The sequence below is a fragment of the Nerophis ophidion genome, linkage group LG13, assembly GCF_033978795.1.
Source record: "Nerophis ophidion isolate RoL-2023_Sa linkage group LG13, RoL_Noph_v1.0, whole genome shotgun sequence".
In the NCBI taxonomy this organism is placed as follows: Eukaryota; Metazoa; Chordata; class Actinopteri; order Syngnathiformes; family Syngnathidae; genus Nerophis; species Nerophis ophidion.
This window is the reverse complement of record NC_084623.1, coordinates 50,134,818-50,157,667: the sequence shown is the minus strand read 5'-3', so window position 1 is coordinate 50,157,667 and position 22,850 is coordinate 50,134,818. Positions and strand designations below refer to the sequence as shown.

At 41.0% G+C, this 22,850-nt stretch overlaps 1 protein-coding gene across 1 annotated transcript; it reads left to right on the top strand.

Annotated features, from left to right (window-relative positions):
* The first annotated feature begins 326 nt into the window (after positions 1–326).
* Positions 327–14,052, top strand: slitrk3a (SLIT and NTRK-like family, member 3a). Its single transcript, XM_061919158.1, has 3 exons — positions 327–834; positions 1,079–1,169; positions 9,971–14,052. Exon 3 carries the CDS (start codon positions 10,029–10,031, stop codon positions 12,732–12,734), a length of 2,706 nt encoding a protein of 901 aa, XP_061775142.1. The 5' UTR covers positions 327–834; positions 1,079–1,169; positions 9,971–10,028; the 3' UTR covers positions 12,735–14,052.
* The last annotated feature ends 8,798 nt before the right edge of the window (positions 14,053–22,850 follow it).

Genomic DNA, 22,850 nt, shown 5'->3' with positions numbered 1-22,850 from the left:
TTAAATAGTCATGGCCACCCGGAGGAGCGAGGGCTGCCAACTACTGTAGTTCCATCTCAGTGATAAGAATAAGAACGGAATAAAAAAAAAAAAAGGCGTGAGTGCCATCCACAGGTCTCACTCATGCCTGTTTTTTCTTCACTTCTCTCCTGCGCTTTAAAGCATCCAAACGGTCTCATCCCTCTTTACCTCCTCCTCTTCCTCTCTCTCTCTCTCTCTCTCTCTCCTGGTCCTCTCACCAGTTCCCTCCCTCCACCTCCACCTCACTGGCTGGCTCAGTCCCTCCTCATCTCTCCTCTGACGCACGACAGCCAGCATTTTTTTTTTTTTTTCTGGTTGGAAAAAAAAAAAAAAGAAAGGAAAAATCGACAGCTTGAGGAAAAAAAATCAAATAAATAAAAAGCAGTCCTGCTCCGTTCCGTCCTATTTTATCCGCTCGTGTTTAACGAGGATGCGGTCCTGAGGAGAGAGCATCCTTTTTTTCTTTTTTTTTTTCTCCTCTTCCCCTCCCTCTTACGCGGCTGCGCGGTCGACGAGCGCGCTTCCCCGGGAGGGAGGAAGAAGCAGGACGAGCTCTGGAGTCGAGGACTTGCATTTTAAGCAACAACAAAAAAAAAAAAAACGAGAGAGGAGAAGAAGAAGAAGAAGAGTCTCAGAGTCGCCAGAGAGCCAGGAGACATCGCGCATTCCTCTCACGTCTTCATCTCTCCTCTTCCTCCTCTCGCCACCCGGGAGAGGAGAGGGTGAGGAGAGCAGGAGATGGGGAACGAGGAGGAATCCAAACTATTGCTTCTCCTTCCTCCCGATGCTTCCCAGCTGCAGCGCCAGCCTGAGGTGAGTTGTCGGCTTCACCGTGCACACCGTGTCAACTTTAACGCGCGGCGTCGCTCTCCGCGCAGATAAGGCACTGGAAACGTTTTTTCTTTTTTTTTTAAGTAACAAGGAGGATGGAGGATGCTCTGAGTTACGCAGCACATTTCCATCCCTCTCTCGTCTCTTACTTCTGCTTCTTCCTTCTTTTTTTTTTGTCGTATCCCCCCCCCCCCCCCCCCCCCCCCCCATTCCAACCCCCCCGCAGCCCGGCATCGGACATTGAGCAGGACGCAGCGGGCCACGACGCGGAACACGACGCAGGAGGATATGTGAAGTTGGAACCCCCTCTAAACTAAGTACGTATACAATCACGTTCCATATTGCTATGGTTCAATAAGGTGTCCTATATCTTTCGAGGGATCCCGAAGGATTACGCACAGAAATGGGAATTTTGCAGTATTTTTTTAATTTTTTTTTTAGGTATATTTTCCCCCCCTGGTGCATCTTTTTGAGGGATTACAATACCATTTTTTTGTATTTTTTCTGCACCCTCCCATCATTTTTGGCTTTCAGGACCATGGACAGCGGCTCTGTGCCGCGCGTCCCCTTTGGATGTTTTTTTTTTTTTTTTTCAGCACCCACATTTGGATGGACAGTGGCGAGCCTTTGTGTGCGTGCGCGTGCGCGCCCAAAGTGTGTGCGTGCGTGACTTTCAACCGTTTTAGTACCGAGCACCGTCATGACATCATCAAACGCGCAAAAAAGGCAAGGTTCTCAAACCTTTTTTTTTTTCATACTTTTCTACAAAATTGGCAAAATCCACTCCTTTTTTGGTATTGTTTATAAAAGCTACTCATTTCAATAACGTTTTTTTTTGTTTCATATTTTATTGCCAACCCAAACAAAGGGGGAGTAACTAGCTTCTTTTGCAAAATTGTGTAACAAAAAAAGAATCAACAACAACATTGTTTTGCTTATCTGCATGAATCAGTATGCGTTCCATCCATTTTCTACCGCTCATTCCCTTTTTGGGGTCGCTGGCGCCTATCTCAGCTACAACCGGGCGGAAGGCGGGGTACACCCTGGACAAGTCGCCACCTCATCGCAGGGCATAGACAACATTCACACTCACATTCGCACACTAGGGCCAATTTAGTGTTGCCAATCAACCTATCCCCAGGTGCGTGTCTTTGGAAGTGGGAGGAAGCCGGAGTACCCACGCATTCACGGGGAGAACATGCAAACTCCAAACAGAAAGATCCCGAGCCTGGGATTGAACCCAGGACTGCAGGAGCTTCGTATTGGGAGGCAGACGCACTAACCCCTCTGCCACCGTGCGTTCCATACTATGTTTTATTGTAAATGACCAGTTATTGCATAGTAGTTTACTGTGAAAGCATCCAAATACATTTACTGTAAATGAATGGCACTGATTTTACAGGTAATTACAATAACCATCTTAATTGTATATACTGCCACCTACTGTGCAATGTGGTCTCCGGAACCCCCTAAGACACGCACTAGTTGGAATTTACAGTAACTCGCCGGAGGACTATATATTTACAGTGTTTTGCTGTGAATTAGCAGTTTGTTACTATGTCGTCCTTTTTTACAGTCAATTGCTGCGATGCCACCATGAATACATTGTGATTAGAGGGATTTGAATGAGTAAAATTAATGGTAAATGTTTCTATAAGAGCTACTTTTGATATTTTGTGTTGAATTCATATGAATGGCAACGTTGGAATTGTTTAACAGTGACGTCATGGTCTTAGTGCCTTTGAGCATGTACACAAATATGTGTAAGTCTCTAAGCAAATATTAAACACCTTGACGAGCTACCCGGAATCAACTGGCGAGACGCCAAAAGCTCACGAGCTCTTGTTTGAAGACCCCTGATAGATAGGTTATCATATGCAGTGCATTATTTGTCAGTCTGCTGAAAATAATGGAAAGTGCCAATCTACAACTGGTTCAAGTTGGAATGGCCACAAAACACATTTTAAGATATTGAACACCCCCCCCCCTCTCCCCATACACACACACATAATTTGTCAAGTTTCATGTGTCAGGTAAACCATGACAAATGAGTTCCCGTTCTACTGTAGGTCTATATGTGCAGGACTATTGAAGTAGCACATCCACTTAAATGAGCAAGTGTTGTGAAATAGAAACATGCATGGTCGAAAATATCCAGGTTCACGTGTTTAGGTTGTCAATAAATGTTAAAAACAGCGTCCCGATGCTACATTGCTTAAAATGTTTTTGCATGAGCACTGAAATGAGGTACATAGAGCTGCCCAGTTTTTAGTTGTTAGTTTTGTGTTATAGGTAAAAAAGCGAATTAGTTTAATTTCTAGTAATTTTTTAACAAATATTATAAATACAATTAAAACCTTGTTCAACCATCTGATATTTGTTTGTACTTTCAGTAAATGTTGCTGTATTTTGGCCATTATTTTTGTTGCGCTATTTAATTGTATGTTGTTTTTCCTAAAGAGTTTGTAAGGATGTGATTTTTTAATTTTTGGGTAATTTTTTAACAGTGACATCATGGTCTTTGTGCCTTTTTAATGGTGAATTAATTGCCTTTGAGTATTTACACAAATATTCATAAGTCTCTAAGTAAATATTAATCACTTTGCCGAGCTACCCGAAATCAACTGGCGAGACGCCAAAAGCTCACGAGCTCTTGTTTGAAGACCCCTGATAGATAGGTTATCATATGCAGTGCATCATTTGTCAGTCTGCTGAAAATAATGGAAAGTGCATATCTACAACTGGTTCAAGTTGGAATGGCCACAAAACACATTTTAAGATATTAAACAATCTACTGCCATCTGGCCGCTAAGGTGGATAGTGCACCCCCCCCCCCCTCCTCATACACACACACACACATAATTTGTCAAGTTTCATGTGTCAGGTAAACCATGACAAATGAGTTCCCGTTCTACTGTAGGTCTATATATGCAAGACTATTGAAATAGCACATCCACAGAAATGAGCAAGTGTTGTGAAATAGAAACATGCATGGTCGAAAATATTCCTGTTCACGTGTTTAGGTTGTCAATAAATGTTAAAAACAGCGTCCTGATGCTACATTGCTTAAAATGTTTTTGCATGAGCACTGAAATGAGGCGCATAGAGCTGCCCAGTTTTTAGTTGTCAGTGTTATGTTATAGTTAAAAAAGCAAATTAGTTTTATATCTAGTAATTTTTTAACAAATATCATAATTACAACTAAAACCTTTTTCTACCATCTGATATTTTTTTGTACTTTCAGTAAACGTTGCTGTATTTTGGCCATTATTTTTTATGTTGTTTTTCCTAAAGAGTTTGTAGGGATATGATTTTTTTTTGTTTTTTTGTAATTTTTTAACAGTGATGTCATGGTCTTTGTGCCTTTGAACATTTACACAAAAATTCATAAGTCTCTAAGCAAATATAAATCACTTTGCTGAGCTACCCGAAATCAACTGGCGAGACGCCAAAAGCTCACGAGCTCTTGTTTGAAGACCCCTGATAGATAGGTTATCATATGCAGTGCATTACTTGTCAGTCTGCTGAAAATAATGGAAAGTGTCAATCTACAATTGGTTCAAGTTGGAATGGCCACAAAACACATTTTAAGATATTAAACAATCTACTGCCATCTGGCCGCTAAGGTGGATAGTGCACCCCCCCCCCTCTTCCCCATACACACACACATTATTTGTCAAGTTTCATGTGTCAGGTAAACCATGACAAATGAGTTCCCGTTCTACTGTAGGTCTATATACAAGACTATTGATATAGCACATCCACAGAAATGAGCAAGTGTTGTAAAATGGTAACATGCATGGTCGAAAATATTCCTGTTCACGTGTTTAGGTTGTCAATAAATGTTAAAAACAGCGTCGCGATGCTACATTGCTTAAAATGTTTTTGCATGAGCACTGAAATGAGGCACATAGAGCTGCCCACTTTTTAGTTGTTAGTTTTGTGTTATAGGTAAGGAAGCAAATTAGTTTAATATCTAGTAATGTTTTAACAAATATTATAATTACAATTAAAACCTTTTTCAACCATCTGATATATTTTTGTACTTTCAGTAAACGTTGCTGATTTTGGCCATTATTTTTGTTGCGCTTTTTGATTGGACATTGTTTTTCCTAAAGAGTTTGTAGGGATATGATTTGTTTTTTGTTTTTTTGTAATTGTTTAACAGTGACGTCATAGTCTTTGTGCCTTTGAGCATTTACACAAAAATTCATAAGTCTCTAAGCAAATATTAAACACTTGGCCGAGCTACCCGAAATCAACTGGCGAGACGCCAAAAGCTCACAAGCTCTTGTTTGAAGACCCCTGATAGATAGGTTATCATATGCAGTGCATTATTTGTCAGTCTGCTGAAAATAATGGAAAGTGCCATCTGGCTACTAGGGTGGATAGTCGTCGTCGTCCCCCCCCCCCCCCAAAAAAAAATAAAAATAAAGACACATACACATAATTTGTCAAGTTTCATGTGTCAGGTAAACCATGACAAATGGGGCCGAATAAAATCCCGTTCTACTGTAGGTCTATATTTAGAAATAACACATCCACACCTTAGTTTTAGCAAATTAGTGTAATATTCAATCATATTTAACACGTATTATAATTACAACTAAAACATTTTCAACCATCTGATATTTTGTTGAACTTTCAGTAAAAGCTGCTGTTTTGGGCTATTATTTTTGTTGTTATTTATTTGTACTAGTTTTTCCTAAAGAGCTTTTAGGGATGTGATTTTTTTATTTAATTGTTTAACAGTGTTGTCGTTGTCTTTGTGCTTTTTTTATTGTTAACTTGACACTGAGCAGTTACACAAAAATCTATAAGTTCCCAAGCAAATATTCTAACACTTTGGTGAGCCACCCGAAATCAACTGGCGAGCCACCAAAAGCTCACAAGCTACTGGTTGGAGACCCATTAATATACAGGTTATCATATGCAGTGCACTGTTAGTATGCTGAAAATAATGGAAAGCGCCAGTCTACACTGGTTTGTGTTGGAATGGCCACAAAACACATATTGAGATATTGAACAATCTACTGCCATCTGGCCGCTAAGATGGATAGTGCCCCCCAGAATGAAAAAAAAGACACACACACATAATTTGTCAAGTTTCATGTGTCAGGTAAACCATAATGAATGGGGCCGAATGAATTCCGTTCTACTGTAGGTCTATATATGCAAGACTATTGAAATAGCACATCCACATCTTAGTTTTGTGTTATGAGTACAAAAGCAAATTAGTTTAATATCCAATCATTTTTTATAAGTATTATAATTACAACTAAAACATTTTTCAACCATCTGATATTGTGTTGTACTTTCAGTAAACGTTGCTGTATTTTGGCCATTATTTTTTTTTTTTGCGTTATATAATTGTACGTTGTTTTTCCTAAAGAAATTGTAGGTGTGTTATTTATTATTATTATTTTTTATGTTTTAACTGTTTAACAGTGACGTCATTGTCTTTGTGCCTTTTTTAATAGTAACTTGCCATTGAGCAGTTACACAAATACCCATATGTTTTTTAAGCAAATATTCTAACACTTTGGCGAACCACCAAAAGCTCACAAGCTACCGGTTGGAGACCCTCTGATATATTGGTTATCATATGCAGTGCGTTGTTAGTCTGCTGAAAATAATGGAAAGCGCCAGTCTACACTGGTCCATGTTGGAACACATTTTGAGATATTGAACAATCTAATGCCATCGGGCCACTAAGGTGGATAGTGCACCCCCCAAAAGACACAGGCACATAATTTGTCAGGTTTCATGTGTCAGGTAAACCATGACAAATGGGGCCAAATAAAAACCTGTTCTACTGTAGGTCTATATTTAGAAATAACACATCCACACCTTAGTTTTAGCAAATTAGTGTAATATCCAATCATATTTAACAAGTATTATAATTACAACTAAAACCTTTTTCAACCATCTGATATTTTGTTGTACTTTCAGTAAAAGCTGCTGTGTTTTGGCCATTTTTTTGTTGTTATTTAATTGTATTAGTTTTTTCCTAAAGAGCTTTTAGGGATGTGATTTTTTTATATATATATTTTTTTTAATTGTCCAAAAGTGTTGTCATTGTCTTTGTGCCTTTTTAATGGTAACTTGACATTGAGCAGTTACACAAATACCCATACGTTTTTTAAGCAAATATTCTAACACTTTGGTGAGCCACCCAAAATCAACTGGCGAGCCACCAAAAGCTCACAAGCTACTGGTTGGAGACCCACTGATATATTGCTTATCATATGCAGTGTGTTGTTAGTTTGCTGAAAATAATGGAAAGCGCCAGTCTACACTGGTCTGTGTTGGAATGGCCACAAAACAAATTTTCAGATGTATAAATGGTTGATTTATATAGGCTAGTAAGGTAAAATGTTGTACCTGACAAGTTTTGGCTACTTTGCTTTCAACACACATTTTGAGATATTTAACAATCTACTGCAGGGGTGTCAAACTCAAATACAGAGTGGGCCAACATTTTAAACGGAACAAAGCCGCGGGCCATGGTTGAACAAATTAACCTTTGAATAGGGACCCAAACAAGTTTTGCATTAAATATTGAACAAGCAAGGCTTAAATAACTTTAGTGACATGCAAAATCCAGTTTCAAATAATAATAATAAAATAATAATAAAAATAATATCAATGGCATATCAAATAAAATTTAAATACAATGTTTCTTTCTTTTTTTCTATTTGCAATCTTCTGAGGTAAATATTACATTTTTTCCACAGGCTAATAATACATTTGAAAATAAAATAACAATAATGAAAGAACCAAACATTCAAGCCTTGAAGTAGCAAGAGAAAATGCATGAATAAAATGTTAATTATTGGTCAGTTTGCTGGAAGTTTCCCGGAAGAGTTAGTGCTGCAAGGGTTTTCTGTATATTTGTTCTGTTGTGTTACGGTGCGGATGTTCACCCGAAATGTGTTTGTCATTCTTGTTTGTTGTGGGTTCACAGTGTGGCGCATATTTGTAACAGTGCTAAAGTTGTTTACACGGCCACCCTCAGTGTGACCTGTATGGCTGTTGACCAAGTATGCCTTGCATTCACTTGTGCATGTGTGTGTGTGTGTGTGTGTGTGTGTGTGTGTGTGTGTGTGTGTGTGTGTGTGTGTGTGTGTGTGTGTGTGTGTGTGTGTGTGTGTAAAAGCCACAAATATTATGTGAAACGCTGTTAGTATGGAGGAAAAGCGGACGTGACGACAGGTTGTAGAGAACGCTAAAGGCAGTGCCTTAAATGCACGCCCCCAATATAGTTGTCCAGGTGGAAAACGGTAGAAATTCGGGAGAATGGTTGCCCCGGGAGATTTTCAGGAGGGGCATTGAACTTCGAGAGTCTATCGGGAAAATTAGGAGGGTTGGCAAGTATGAGTATTAGCGGTGAATGCGGTGTTACAGCGGCACCGACGCTGTATAACACCGGCGGGCCAGCTCCAGTGCTAAATTGATATTGCCTCAAGGGCCAAATTAAATTACACGGCGGGCCAGATTTGGCCCACGGGCCAGAGTTTGACACCCATGATCTACTCCCATCTGGCCGCTAATGTGGATACCCCCCCCCCTTGCCACAAAACAAAAAAAAAAAAGACACACACACATAATTACATAATTTGTGTATATATTGGTTATCATATGCAGTGTGTTGTTAGTCTGCTGAAAATAATGGAAAGCGCCAGTGTCGGAATGGCCAAAAAACACATTTTGAGATATTGAACAATCTAATGCCATCTGGCCACTAAGGTGGATAGTGCACCCCCCAAAAGACACATACACATAATTTGTCAAGTTTCATGTATCAGGTAAACCATAAAGAATGGGGCCGAATTAATTCCCGTTCTACCGTAGGTCTATACTTTGAAATAACACATCCTCATCTTATTATAAGCAAATTAGCGTAATATCCGATCATATTTAACAAGTATTATAATTACAACTAAAACCTTTTTCAACCATCTGATATTTTGTTGTACTTTCAGTAAAAGCTGCTGTGTTTTGCCTATTATTTGTGTTGTTATTTAATTGTACTAGTTTTTCCTAAAGAGCTTTTAGGGATGTGATTTTTTTACACGTGGGCGGTATAGCTCGGTTGGTAGAGCGGCCGTGCCAGCAACTTGAGGGTTGCAGGTTCGATTCCCGCTTCCGCCACCCTAGTCACTGCCGTTGTGTCCTTGGGCAAGACACTTTACCCACCTGCTCCCAGTGCCACCCACACTGGTTTGAATGTAACTTAGATATTGGGTTTCACTATGTAAAGCGCTTTGAGTCACTAGAGAAAAGTGCTATATAAATATACTTCACTATATATATATTTTTAATTGTATAACAGTGTTGTCATTGTCTTTGTGCCTTTTTTAATGGTAACTTGCCATTGAGCAGTTACACAAATACCCATACGTTTTTTAAAGCAAATATTCTAACACTTTGGCGAGCCACCAAAAGCTCACGAGCTCCTGGTTGGAGACCCCTGATATAGAGATGATCATCTGCAATGCATTCTGTTTTTTTTTCTGATTGGAATGTGCATGTTTCATGTTTGTAAATTCCAAAAATATAAAACCAGGAACTACTCACTTTCCATAATTAACGACTTTCAATTCCGTAGCACGTATAGTCTCATGGACACCGTTTATGATCATTTCCATTCCCTGCCAGAAATCTCCATTTGCATCTTCTCCGCTTTTTTTTTTTTTTAATTACTTAAGAAGGTGATTGAGGCCCCGGTTATGTAATCCCCGCACCGGAGGGGACAGTGTCTCCTCTCGCCGAGCCGACCTCATCCACCTGCTGTTGCCATTGTTTATTCATAGCGATAAGCATCCCTGAGGTGATTTATAGCGACCTTAGCGGCGTATCTGCTGTATAATAAATGACAGCGGGTCTGTTTGCTGGCATTAACTCATACGAGAGATTTGTTTCTAGGAGAGGCCTGTTTTGTGTGAAACACCTAAAGTAGTCTCCGGTGTTGTTGTATTATTCAGCGGTGTTCATTTCAAAGCGCGTTCCCATTCTACCGACACTAATGCGCCGATCCTACCCCGGCGACGAGTCTCTCACCTTGAACCTAACAGTGTGTTTCTGTGTGTGTCATCCTTCTTTGTCTCCGTTGCAGCGCTGTGAAGCGGCTCTCTTCCCGGAGCCCGGACTTCACCCACCTGGCGTCGGCGAGGATGCTGTGGGTTACCCTGCTGAGCACCATAGCCTTAGGATGGAGCACCCCCGTCCCGCTGCTGGAGGACTCGGAGGAGATGGACGAGCCCTGCTTCGAGCCGTGCTACTGCGAGGTGAAGGAGGGCATCTTCCACGTTCACTGCGACAGCAAGGGATTTACAAACGTGAGCCAGGTCGCTCAGATATGGAGCCGGCCGTTCAAGCTCAACCTGCAGAGGAACTCCATGCGGAAGCTCTACTTTAACAGCTTCCTCCATCTCAACAACGCCATATCCATCAATCTGGGCAATAACGCCTTGCAAGACATCCACGCCGGAGCGTTCAACGGCCTGGGAATACTCAAACGGCTTTTCCTGCACGAGAACAAGCTGGAGATTTTCCGGAACGACACCTTCCTGGGCCTGGAGAGTCTCGAGTATCTCCAGGCAGACTACAACGTCATTAAAAGGATCGAGAGCGGCGCTTTCAGGCACCTGCACAAATTGAGAGTGCTTATACTCAATGACAATCTGATCCCCGTGCTGCCGAATTATCTCTTCCGGTCGGTTTCGCTGACACATTTGGACCTGAGGGGCAACAGGCTGAAGACCCTGCCCTATAAGGGGACGCTGGAGTATGTCGGGCGGAGCCTGATGGAAATCCAGCTGGAGGAGAACCCTTGGAACTGCGTGTGCGAGATCGTCCAGCTGAAGACGTGGCTGGAGAGGATCCCCTACACGGCCCTGGTGGGCGAGATCACCTGCGAGTACCCCTTCCATTTACACGGGAAGGACCTCCGGGAGATCAAGCGCAGCGAGCTCTGCCCCCTGCTCTCCGACTCAGAGATCGAGGCCAAGTTGGGGATACCTCGCATTCCGTTCAGCAACGAGAACACGTGGCCGACCAGGCCGTCCTCCATGCTCTCCTCCTTTCACAACACGGCGTCCTCCGCCATGAAGCCCACCAAACGACCGCGGCCCACGAGAAACCCCCCCACCCCTCGTAGCATCTACCCAGGCGTCAACCAGCCCCCCATCGCCGGGTACCAGACGAGACCTCCGATACCGATCATTTGTCCGGTCGGTTGTCTTTGCAACCTCCACATTAACGACTTGGGTCTGACGGTGAACTGTAAGGAAAAGGGCTTCCACAACATCTCCGACTTGCTGCCACGCCCTCTCAATGCCAAGAAACTGTATCTCAGCGGGAACCTGATACAGAAAATCTACCGTTCGGATTTCTGGAACTTCTCAAGTTTGGATTTACTTCACCTCGGCAACAACCGGATCTCTTACGTGCAGGAGGGCGCTTTCATCAACTTGCCGAACTTAAAAAGTTTATACCTGAACGGGAACGACATCGAGAGGCTCACACCCGGGATGTTCCGAGGACTCCAGATGTTGAGTTATCTGTACTTTGAGTACAACGTCATACGTGAAATCCAGCCCAACTCCTTCTCCTTGATGCCCAATCTGCAGCTGGTTTTCCTCAACGACAACCTTCTCCGCTCGCTCCCCGATGACGTGTTTGCCGGCACCGACCTGGCCCGCCTCAACCTCCGCAACAACTACTTCCTCTCTCTGCCCGTGCGCGGAGTCCTGGAGCATCTGACCTCCATAGTCCAGATTGATCTTCATCAAAACCCCTGGGAGTGCTCCTGCGACACCGTCCCCCTCAAACAATGGCTGGAAAAGCTCTCCTCCGTCATCGTGGTGGGAGACGTCATCTGTAAGACCCCAGAGTTTGCCATCGGGAAGGATTTGCGCTTTCTGGGTGTGGAGGTCCTCTGTCCGGAACTTAAGTATTCCGCAGGCCCCTTGCCGGCTCAACCTGGGGGGCAGGACCCGACCACAGGGAGTACGGGTATGGGGGAGGCAGGCGGACGAGACGCAGTGCCGCTGTCAGTCCTCATCCTCAGCCTCCTCATACTCTTCATCTCTGCTGTGTTTGTGGCGGCCGGCCTGTTCGCCTTTGTTCTCCGCCGGAGGAAGAAAATGCCCTTCAGGAAGCGATCAGAGGTGGATCTGACAGGGATCCAGATGCAGTGCAGAATTTTCGAGGACGTGCCGAGGCAGAGCAGCGCCGGCAACACAAGCACACTGGAGAAGCCGACGCCCGGCTCGCATACTCACACTCACCCCAGTCACACGCATTCCCACGGCCACGTTTATGACTACATCCCCCACCCCGTGACTCAGATGTGCAACAACCCCATCTACAAGCCCCGAGAGGGGGAGATAGCGGCGACGGCGGAAAACCGAGGGCAGTTTTCAGCCAAGAAAGACAATGGCGGCGGCAGGGGCGGCGGCAACTACCGAACCTTGCTCGAGAAAGAGCGAGAGTGGAGCCTGGCCGTCTCCAACTCTCAACTCAACACCATCGTGGCGGTCAACCACACCGCGGCCGAGCTGGCGGGGCTTCACGAGAACGGCGGGCTGTGCCCGACGGTCATCGACAGCCAGAGACCCACGCCGACGGTGGGTTTCGTCGACTGCCTGTACGGGACGGCCCCCAAACTAAAGGACGCGCACGTGGCGCACGCACACCCGCCCGGCATGCAGTACCCGGACTTGCAACAGGACGCTCGGCTGAAGGAGACGTTGCTTTTCGCGGCGGGGAAAGGCTGCTACCCTGACCCGTCCCAGAGCGACTACCTGGAGTTAAGGGCCAAACTTCAAACCAAGCCTGATTACCTCGAAGTGCTGGAAAAATCGTATCGGTTTTAACATCTCTTCAAAAAGCCTCCCCCCCACCCCTGAAAAACGATATCTGGAAAAAGCAGCATGAAATAAAATATATTCCACTTTCAACAGTGCCGCCCGAATCATTGCGGAGGAGAGGCTGATCTCAGATATTTCAAATCAAGTGCCTTTTTTTTCCAGAGTAGCCAGCAATGTCAGCAGCCGTTATTTTTGTAACATAAATATCTCTATTTGCTGAGCGAGAGGGAGTTTACGGCGAGGGGGGGGGGGGAGAGAAAAATAAAACATGGTCAGTGAAAGCCTTTTTTTTTTTTTGGTTTGTGAAATTACCATGTGACACACGGGAGCTGGATGTCTCCCTGACTCGGGGAGGGTGGCGGTCTGCCTCTTCTGGCCCCTTACCCCTCTTGCTAGGACGTACAAAGACCCCCGCAGGCCGAGCACATTAAAAAGGCGACGGGGAAGCGATTGAAAGAGATAAAAAAAACAAACAAAAAAAAAACAACGAATATTGTTTGGAACTGCAGCACCTGTTTCGGTGCAGGAAGCTGGGGGCTGGGCGGAGGGAGACGGGGGTGGGGTTCGGGGAGGGGGGGGGGTTCGCGGTTGTTCACGTCTTTATGAACGGAGCTCCTGCAACACATTTACAGTTCGGTGGTCTATTTAAGTTTTTCTATGTTCTGGATATGGTTGTTACTATGAATTAGGACTGCTGTCTACATAAGGGTGCTTCTTGTGAAGGATGGTTGAAACATGTGTGAATATTATCAAACCGAGCTTTTGTTTTTGTTTTTTTCCATGCACTTTGTTAAAGCCCCGCCTCCAGATCCTGGTTCCCATACCCCCCCCCGTTCCGTTCCCCCCCTCCCCCGGCCCCCCTACGCCAACCACTAACAGCTTTGTAGGAGGCACTTTTCATGTTTTCTCTCTCTCACAAAGATTTGAACAAAAAAAAAAAAAAAAAAAGAAAAAAAATGTGCATATATATATTTATTCTGTAATTTCAGTGAAGAATTTACTTGTAAAGGTAATGTTAAATCAATGTATAGTGATTATGCGTCTGGTATAGCCTTCTTAATAAAAATAAACTCTTTAATCAAATGTCACGAGGGTTCGAAACCGCCTCGAAGGGGTGTGTGGAACTACATTGACGTGTGTGTGTTTCATTTCTCCGAGAGCTGTAGAGGTTCGAGGATCATTCAATATTCAATGTGGGCCCAGGTGAAATTTTGTAGGGAAAACATGCAACAAGTCCGCATTTTTTATAGTAGTCACTGATTCGGGAGATGCTATTGCGCTTGTGCAACGTGTTACTGTCATAGTGGAGGCCCTTGGGGATATTTTCGTTCAATTCTGTCTAAAAGCGCCAAATTTGGCACAGTTTTAGCTTAGGGCATACTTGAATGATTCAGCTAGGGCGCCCTCGCCGGTGACCTTTGGGGTCGCCACAGTGACCAATCAAATACGGCCGCCACTTGTAATAGCTCTAACATTTGAAACAGATCAGAATCAGAATAATTTTTTATTTGTCCGTTCCAACATGTACAAGACACATCAGAACTGAAATTACATTTTCGGCACAGTCCCGCTAAGACGAGACCGCCGATGGATCAGCCGGTTACAGCGCTCCTTAAAAAGATAAGAAAAGGGTGACATTAGGAAAGGGGGAGAGTAAAAAAAATATGAGTCCAAGGCCGGACCCTCAGCAGAGGTCTAGTCTGAGTCCAAGGAAAAAACCTCACATAGCATGGCACACATTAAACATACATATATCACACCAACTTGCAACGGAGGGAGGGGTGGGTTTGCGCAGGCCCGCTGTTCGCTCTGTAGCGCCGCTCAGCCATTTCATAACCCCATAGGAGATAAGCGGTGGTGAGGGTGTGCGTATATTCCCAATTAACTCGGGAGAGGTGAAGTGTTTTTGTATGGCTGAGGCCGATAAAGTTCAGCTACGGATGTTGTTGACAAAAAGGAAGGTCAAAAGCGTCCATCTTTGAGGAGTCTTCGGGAGATTTTCTTCAGAACAGCCTGCTCCATGCCAAGGCCATTCAGGGAGTCCAAATCGTAGATAAAAAGTTGTTTTCCTTCGAGAAGACATGCTGGACCTCTTTCAGTTCCAATTAATTATTCCTTCTCTGCAAACTTTTCCAAGATGAGATCCATTTTGCGATTCAACTCAGAAATCGCACACGTTTGTGTTCCCCAATCCTTCCATTGCGTTGAACAGCCGTTGGGCCCCTTGAGTGGCTGCCATCGTCTTCCGAATTTGTCGATACACCAGAGCAATGCCCAGCCCAATCAGCAAGTGCCCCGCGATCACAGCTCCAAATAGGTAGAGGTCTTCGACGTCCTCGATGGAAAGAGCTGACAGGCACATGATCCTACATGAGTTCCAGGAGTCCCGCAAGTAACCCGCAGCGATGGTTCCATCAGGGCAGCCAGGCTCCCCCCAACCTCTTTTTCTTGTCGAAAAGACTGTGTCAATAGCGTCAAGAGTCCAGCTGATCATATGCATATCGAAATTTGGATTAGAGGACAGCGCATAGAAAAAGGCTTTTAAAAAGTTCAGACAAGGACAAAGACAACGAGAGCAAGCAGGGAAGGAGGGAATGACGAGCTACGAATGCAAACTTGGTGTCTATGTGTTTTGACAATTAGAAATGTGTAGGAATGCTTATTTTTATCGTTGGGTGTGTCTCGTCCCCTAATTTGAATATTTCCAAGTGGCGTTTTGCTATTTTGAAGACATTGGACGTAACTTGGGCATAATCTTAACCTTCCTCTTGTGTTAGCTTTCTGTTACCATCTCTTATGTTAACGGGTCGGTTTTGACCCATGTCTTAAATCAGCTGTAAAATACACTAAAAACAATGATCTATCATCCAATTTGTTTCTCATGTCTTGGTTACCTCGTTAGGCTTCCTTATCCTTGAAAATATTGGTTTTAATATTTTTGGTTTGGGCCATTGGGCCTTTTTTTTGTCAGTATAACCCTCGATTTCAATTTTTAAAAATGGTAAAACGAGCCTCAAGAGAATCATATAAATAAAAAAAAAGGTTGTTGTGTTACTTAACTATTATTAAGGGGTATTAGAACACATCTCTGGAATAAATGTGTTTTGTTTATTTTTTCATTTTAAGAATTTTAACTATAGTAACATCTATGGTGTTACGGGTCAATTTCGACCCATATATATTTACTTCAAGAAAAAGGCTAAAAAGTATTTTTTTCAGCAACAGAAATCCAACATCAAACAAACAACAACCAATCAAGCAAATGAAACCAAGAGAAATAGATTACTAGTTCCAAAACTAATAAAAAAACAAAATCAGAGTGGCAAAAAGTGACACTTTTAGTGTCCGTCTTTTGTTTGTTTTTGTACAGGATAACAAGGTAAAACGAGAATCCACTAAAGCTCACATGATTGGGAGAGGAGCTGGCTGTCAGTGTGTTCAGTTTTGGCTCTTATCATTGCTTTATCATCTTATTTTTATAACTGGGTCGAAACCGACCCTAACAACACCAAGGGCATAATTTCTACCAGAGCATTTTATAATTTAGTGAAAAAAATTAAAATGTTTTATTTTGTTGACAAAGAGGTTCCTGACAAAGTCAAAAAGCTTTGATGCAAAAAAATAAATGTATGTGGTGTTTTTATGCATTTAAAAACTAAAACGGGTCGGTGCCGACCCTAACACAAGACGAAGGTTAAGTAAAACCTGGTGCAACATGCATGATTCCTTTCTAATGTTCACATAAAATGTTGACGTATCACACAATGAATACCACCGGTTTGGGGATGACTTGATCGAAGGTTTTAGGACTTAATAAGGAGGGAAGAGCATGAAAAATTATTGTTTCCAGCCCTTTTAACACGAAAACTACTACAGTAGCTTCTGCAGCGTTTGTGGTATTTGGCCTTATTTAATACAAATGTTGATGCCATACCTGAACCATCCTTCAATGGACCGATTGCGATATTTATACATAAAGGTATAGCATTCGCAATTTCAATGAAATCTTTGCGATCCTTTTCTAGCGACAAAAGTCCTTCGCTTTTGGGTGTTTGTAAGGGCTCATCAGACTGTAATTGTCAGAGACAACATACAGTGGGGCAAAAAAAAGTATTTACTCAGCCACCGATTGTGCAAGTTCTCCCACTTAAAATGATGACAGAGGTCTGTAATTTTCATCATACGTACACTTCAACTGTGAGAGACAGAATGTGAAAAAAAAATCCAAGAATTCACATTGTTGGAATTTTAAATAATTTATTTGTAAATTATAGTGGAATATAAGTATTTGGTCAACCATTCAAAGTTTTGGCTCCAAATCTCACGATACATGGCCACATTCATTCTTTCCTTAACACGGATCCATCGTCCTGTCCCCTTAGCATAAAAACAGTCCCAAAGCATGATGTTTCCGCCCCCATGCGTCACAGTAGGTATGGTGTTCTTGGGATGCAACTCAGTATTCTTCTTCCTCCAAACACGACGAGTTGAGTTTATACCAAAAAGTTTTATTTTGGTTTCATCTGACCACATGACATTCTCCCAATCCTCAACTGTATCATCCATGTATCCATTTTGGTATAAACTTGTCGTGTTTGGAGGAAGAAGAATACTGAGTTGAAACAAAAGAACACCATACCTACTGTAAAGCATGGAGGTGGAAACATCATGCTTTGGAGCTGTTTTTCTGCTAAGGGGACAGGACGATTGATCCGTGTTAAGGAAAGAATGAATGGGGCCATGTATCGTGAGATTTTGAGCCAAAACCTCCTTCCATCAGTGAGAGCTTTGAATGGTTGACCAAATACTTATTTTCCACCATAATTTACAAATATATTCTTTAAAATTCCTACAATGTGAATTCCTGGATTTTTTTTTTCACATTCTGTCTCTCACAGTTGAAGTGTACCTATGATGAAAATTACAGAACTCTGTCATCATTTTAAGTGGGAGAACTTGCACAATCGGTGGATGACTAAATACTTTTTTGCCCCACTGTAAGTCCCAATTGATTACTATTACTATCAGATGATGTGGAGGCCATATTGTTTGATAATAGCATCACTTAAAAATGCATTAGATGAAAATAAAGTTGGGGGCGGGGGGGAACAATGATTTTCTCTACTTTTACTAAAGTTACAATTAAATATATATGCAGCTTTACATTCTATCTGTGTTGAAATATATGTGCAATACATTTTGGTAGATAATGGCTATGTTGTTAATATGGAAATTAAAGTGCTCTAATAAATACAAGAGCATAAATCTGATCATTCCAGTATGTTTCTGATGGTCAAAAAAAAAAACTAAAATAGATTGCCTAAAGCAGGGATAGGGAACCTATGGCTCTAGAGCCAGATGTGGCTCTTTTGATGACTTCATCTGGCTCTCAGATAAATCTTAGCTGAATTTGCTTAACACGGGGCTGTCCAAAGTGCGGCCCGCGGGTCATTTTTTAACAGCCCCACGGCACATTTTAGGAATACAATAAAAAAAAAATTTAAAACATAAAAAGTGGTATAAAAGAGCAAACAGGTGAAATGTAACAATAAATTGTTGCAATGCTTACTCTTATAACACAAAGCTGCCATGCAGGCTGTTTCTTTCTTTAAAAAATAATAATGAATCAAAATCAATGTCATTTTGAATTATTGACCTATTCAAGGCTTTGATTACAACACATTAAATATTCCGCTTTGAAATATTTTTCGGGGAAAATGTTGCATATTTTGTGTTTTACCATATAAAAAACTGAGCTGTTTTTTTTTTTTTTTTTAAGGAGGGCCTAAAACAAACAAACAAAACATAAACAACATGAAAACTTAAAATTGACGGATATATCTGAAGTTGATCTCGAGATTATTGTGCTAAAAGTAAAACGGTAAAAAAAAATTATAAATTATTTTTGGACACTTTTGGATCCCCAATTATTTTAGTGTGATTTATTTTTAAGTGTCATTGCTCAAAAAATAATAATGAATCAAAATCCAAAATTAAGGCTCCAATTATTATATAATCTCAAATATTCCACCTAAAAAAGTTAATGGGTGAAAATATTGCATATTTTGTGTTTTTTCCTTTTTTTTTTCTAATGTTGATCTAGAGATTTAAAACTTGCATAATAATACAAATTATATAACTGAATAATGACCCATTTTTAATATTTTTTTTGGGACCAAAACCCTTTGGGGTCCCCGGGATCATACCAGAGTGGAGGCCTAAATGTATATTTTTTTATACATATATTGTATTGGTTTTTAAAATAAAAATGATGAAAAAGCCCCCCGCTTGCTCTGATTTTTTAGTGTGTGGCTATCAGTGGAAAAAGTTTGGACACCCCTGGCTTAACACGATAATTATGAATAATACCACTCGTAATCACAGTGCTTAAAAAATACCGTTTAAAAATATAAAACATTCTCATGCATTTTATCCATCCATCCGTTTTCTACCAGACTTGTTCAAAAAGTTGCATTAATGGTAAGAAGTATTTGATTTATTATTGGTTAACTTCAGAATAAGAATGTTATTAAAAAGAATAGGAGATTTATTCTACTCTAAACATGTTGGTCTTACTTAAAAATGCACACATTTAGTTATATTCAGTGTTAAAAAATATTAAATGGCTCTCACGGAAATACATTTTAAAATATTTGGCTTTCATGGCTTTCTCAGGAAAAAAGGTTCCCGACCCCTGGCCTAAAGTATCAAAGGTTAAGGTACACTTAATTTTTACATCGCCGCCATCTTGAAACAATGCTAATTAAGTGTCCAGACACTTTTTTTACTTCATATATAATTGTCAAAAAACATGAAATAGACGCCAAGTTTGGATTTGCAGCTCATCTGGTTCAAATGTACAGGCAAAAGCGTGTTCAGGTGGTGGCCGTATTGGATCAGCCGCTGTGGCGACCCCAAAGGTCACCGGCAAGGGCGCCCTAGCTAAATCCTTTAAGTATGCCCTGAGCTACACCTGTGCCAAATTTGGCGCTTTTAGAAAAAAGTGAACAAAACCACCCTAACATCTCCCTCAGGGCCTCCACTAGCAGGGGGGCTCATACTTTGATACATGTTGTACATTATTTTACACATGTGCAGCAGGGAAGGGATTCAAATGGCACCCCCCCATTCCTTGGTGGATCTTACGTGAGATAATGCACCAATGCAGTCTGCTGAAAATAATGGAAAGCGCCACAAAAGACATTTGAAGATATTAAACAGTCTACTGCCATCTGGTCCCCCGCCCCCATTTTGGCAGGTTTCATGTGTCAGGTAAACCATGACGAATGGGGCCACATGAATCCCCTTTCTACTGTAGGTCTATAAATGCTGGACTATTGAAACAAAACATCCACATCTTTGTTTTGGGTTTATGAGTAACAATGCAAATTAGTGTAATATCTAATCTTTTACAAGTATTATAATTTGTATTCCAACAACTAAATTTTCTTTCAACCCGCCGAGGATAAATGCTGAGTATTTTGGCCATTATTTTTGTTGTGTTATTTCATTGTACATTGTTTTTCCTAAAGAGTTTTTAGGGGTGTGATTACTTATTTGTTTTAACAACTCTCGTTTGAATTAAGATTCTTTGAGTGACAATTTGATTCCAATCGATTATTGTATTTTTTTTTGGAATGAATTGTTGATTCAAATCAATTAATTCAGTACATCATTTGGTACAAACTTTAATAACAAAGTGTAGTAAAAACAGAAGCTTCTGTAGCACACTCTTGGCATTCTCTTGATGAGCTTTAAGAGGTAGTCAACTGACAGGGTTTTCACTTGACAGGTGTGCTTGAAGCTAATCGGGAGAATGCCAAGAGTGTGCAAAGGAGTAATAAAACATGTTTTTAGTTATAGTGTTGATGCCTTTAGTGACAATCTACAATGTAAATAGTTGTGAAAATAAAGAAAACACATTGAATAAGAATGTGTGTCCAAACTATATATATATATATATATATATATATATATATATATATATATATATATATATATATATATATATATATATATATATAAATTAATTATTGTATATATTTATATTATTAAACTTTATGTATATGTATATATATATATAAATATATATTTATAGATACATATCTTTTTTTAAATATGAAAAATAAGATATGTATCTATATATATATATATATATTTTTTAATATATATATATATAGATACATATCTTTTTTTTATATTTAAAAAAAGATATGTATCTATAAATATATATATATATATATATATATATATATATATATATATATATATATATATGTATATATATATATATATATATATATATACATATATTTATAGATACATATCTTTTTTTAAATATAACAAAATGAGATATGTATCTATATATATATATATATATATATATATATATATATATGTATATGTAGGTGTGGGAAAAATCACAAGACTACTTCATCTCTACAGAACTGTTTCATGAGGGGTTCCCTCAATCATCAGAAAAAAAAAATCTCCTGATAATTGAGGGATCCCCTCATGAAACAGTTCTGTAGAGATGAAGTAGTCTTGTGATTTTTCCCACACCTACATATTTCTCTCTACCATGGTATCGAGCACTATTCTCTGGATAATCCAATCAAGATATATATATATATATATATATATATATATATATATATATATATATATATATATATATATATATATATATATATATATATATATATATATATATATATATATATATATATATATATATATATATATATATATACATACATAGTCGAGGTTTCTGTGGTTTATCTGTTATACAGTGCTCAATACCAGGGTAGAGCGGGATATACGTTAGGTCAGGAAAAAAGACACATGAGGCCATATCATCCCGACAAGCCTGTTTCGCAGGTTTCCCTGCTCGTCAGGGGATTTAAAATCCCCTTCTCACCCTTGGCTATATTTTTATAACCCAATGCGGCCCCCTGGGTCAAAAAGTTTGGCGACTTCTTGCCTAATTGCTTTGACGCCCCAGAAACCGCATTGCGGCTCCAGGCCACCAGAGGGAGACATAAATATGATTAGCTTCATCGGTTCGATTTATTTTCAGCATGAGAATAACGCACAAAATCATATTTGTATGTTTCCATTATACGATGTGTGGCATTGACTTTGATTTTTGTTCATGATGATCCACGTCTAAGTCTACGTCTAAGTCGAAGTCTAAGTCTAAGTCCATCCCCCAAGACCATGAGGCTTGGATTATTTCGGTCAGCACTTTGACTCTCCGCACTCACTTTGATGAAAGCCATCACGCACCTTTGCAGCCGCCCTCCCATGAACAAACAAATAAATAAATACAGTTTGGGGATCACGGAGGGTGACGGGGTCCGACATCGCACCCAACCTTCATCCCTCAACCCCCCCGGCTCTGTGAAGTTGCGGCCCGCCGTATCGTGCCGAGTGCTTTCATTCTGATAAATCACCTTGTTATCCCCGCGCTAATATCACCGAGGGGAAGCCGCACAGCGCAGGAATATTAGATAATGCTAACCGATGGGGAGTTAAGGCTGGCAGGCGGTTTCTCTTTCTGGCGGGAAACGCAAACAGACGTGAATTCCGCTTGTTCGGATCGTCCTCTACGCTGTCAGAGATGTTTGGATTTGGCAACCTTGCCTTTTCGACGTCTCCCGTGGGGTTTGTGCGTCGGCAAGGTAAATGTAGAATGTGTGTATGTGTGTCTGGTCTGTGTTTGTGTGTGTGTGCCTCCTCTAACATTGAAATTCTTTCTTTACCCGAGAAACTGTTCAATCAATCAATCAATCAATCAATCAATGTTTATTTATATAGCCCCAAATCACTAATGTCTCAAAGGACTGCACAAATCATTACAACTACAACATCCTCGGAAGAACCCACAAAAGGGCAAGGAAAACTCACACCCAGTGGGCAGGGAGAATTCACATCCAGTGGGACGCCAGTGACAATGCTGACTATGAGAAACCTTGGAGAGGACCTCAGATGTGGGCAACCCCCCCCTCTAGGGGACCGAAAGCAATGGATGTCGAGCGGGTCCAACATGATACTGTGAAAGTTCAATCCATAGTGGCTCCAACACAGCCGCAAGAGTTCAGTTCAAGCGGATCCAAGACA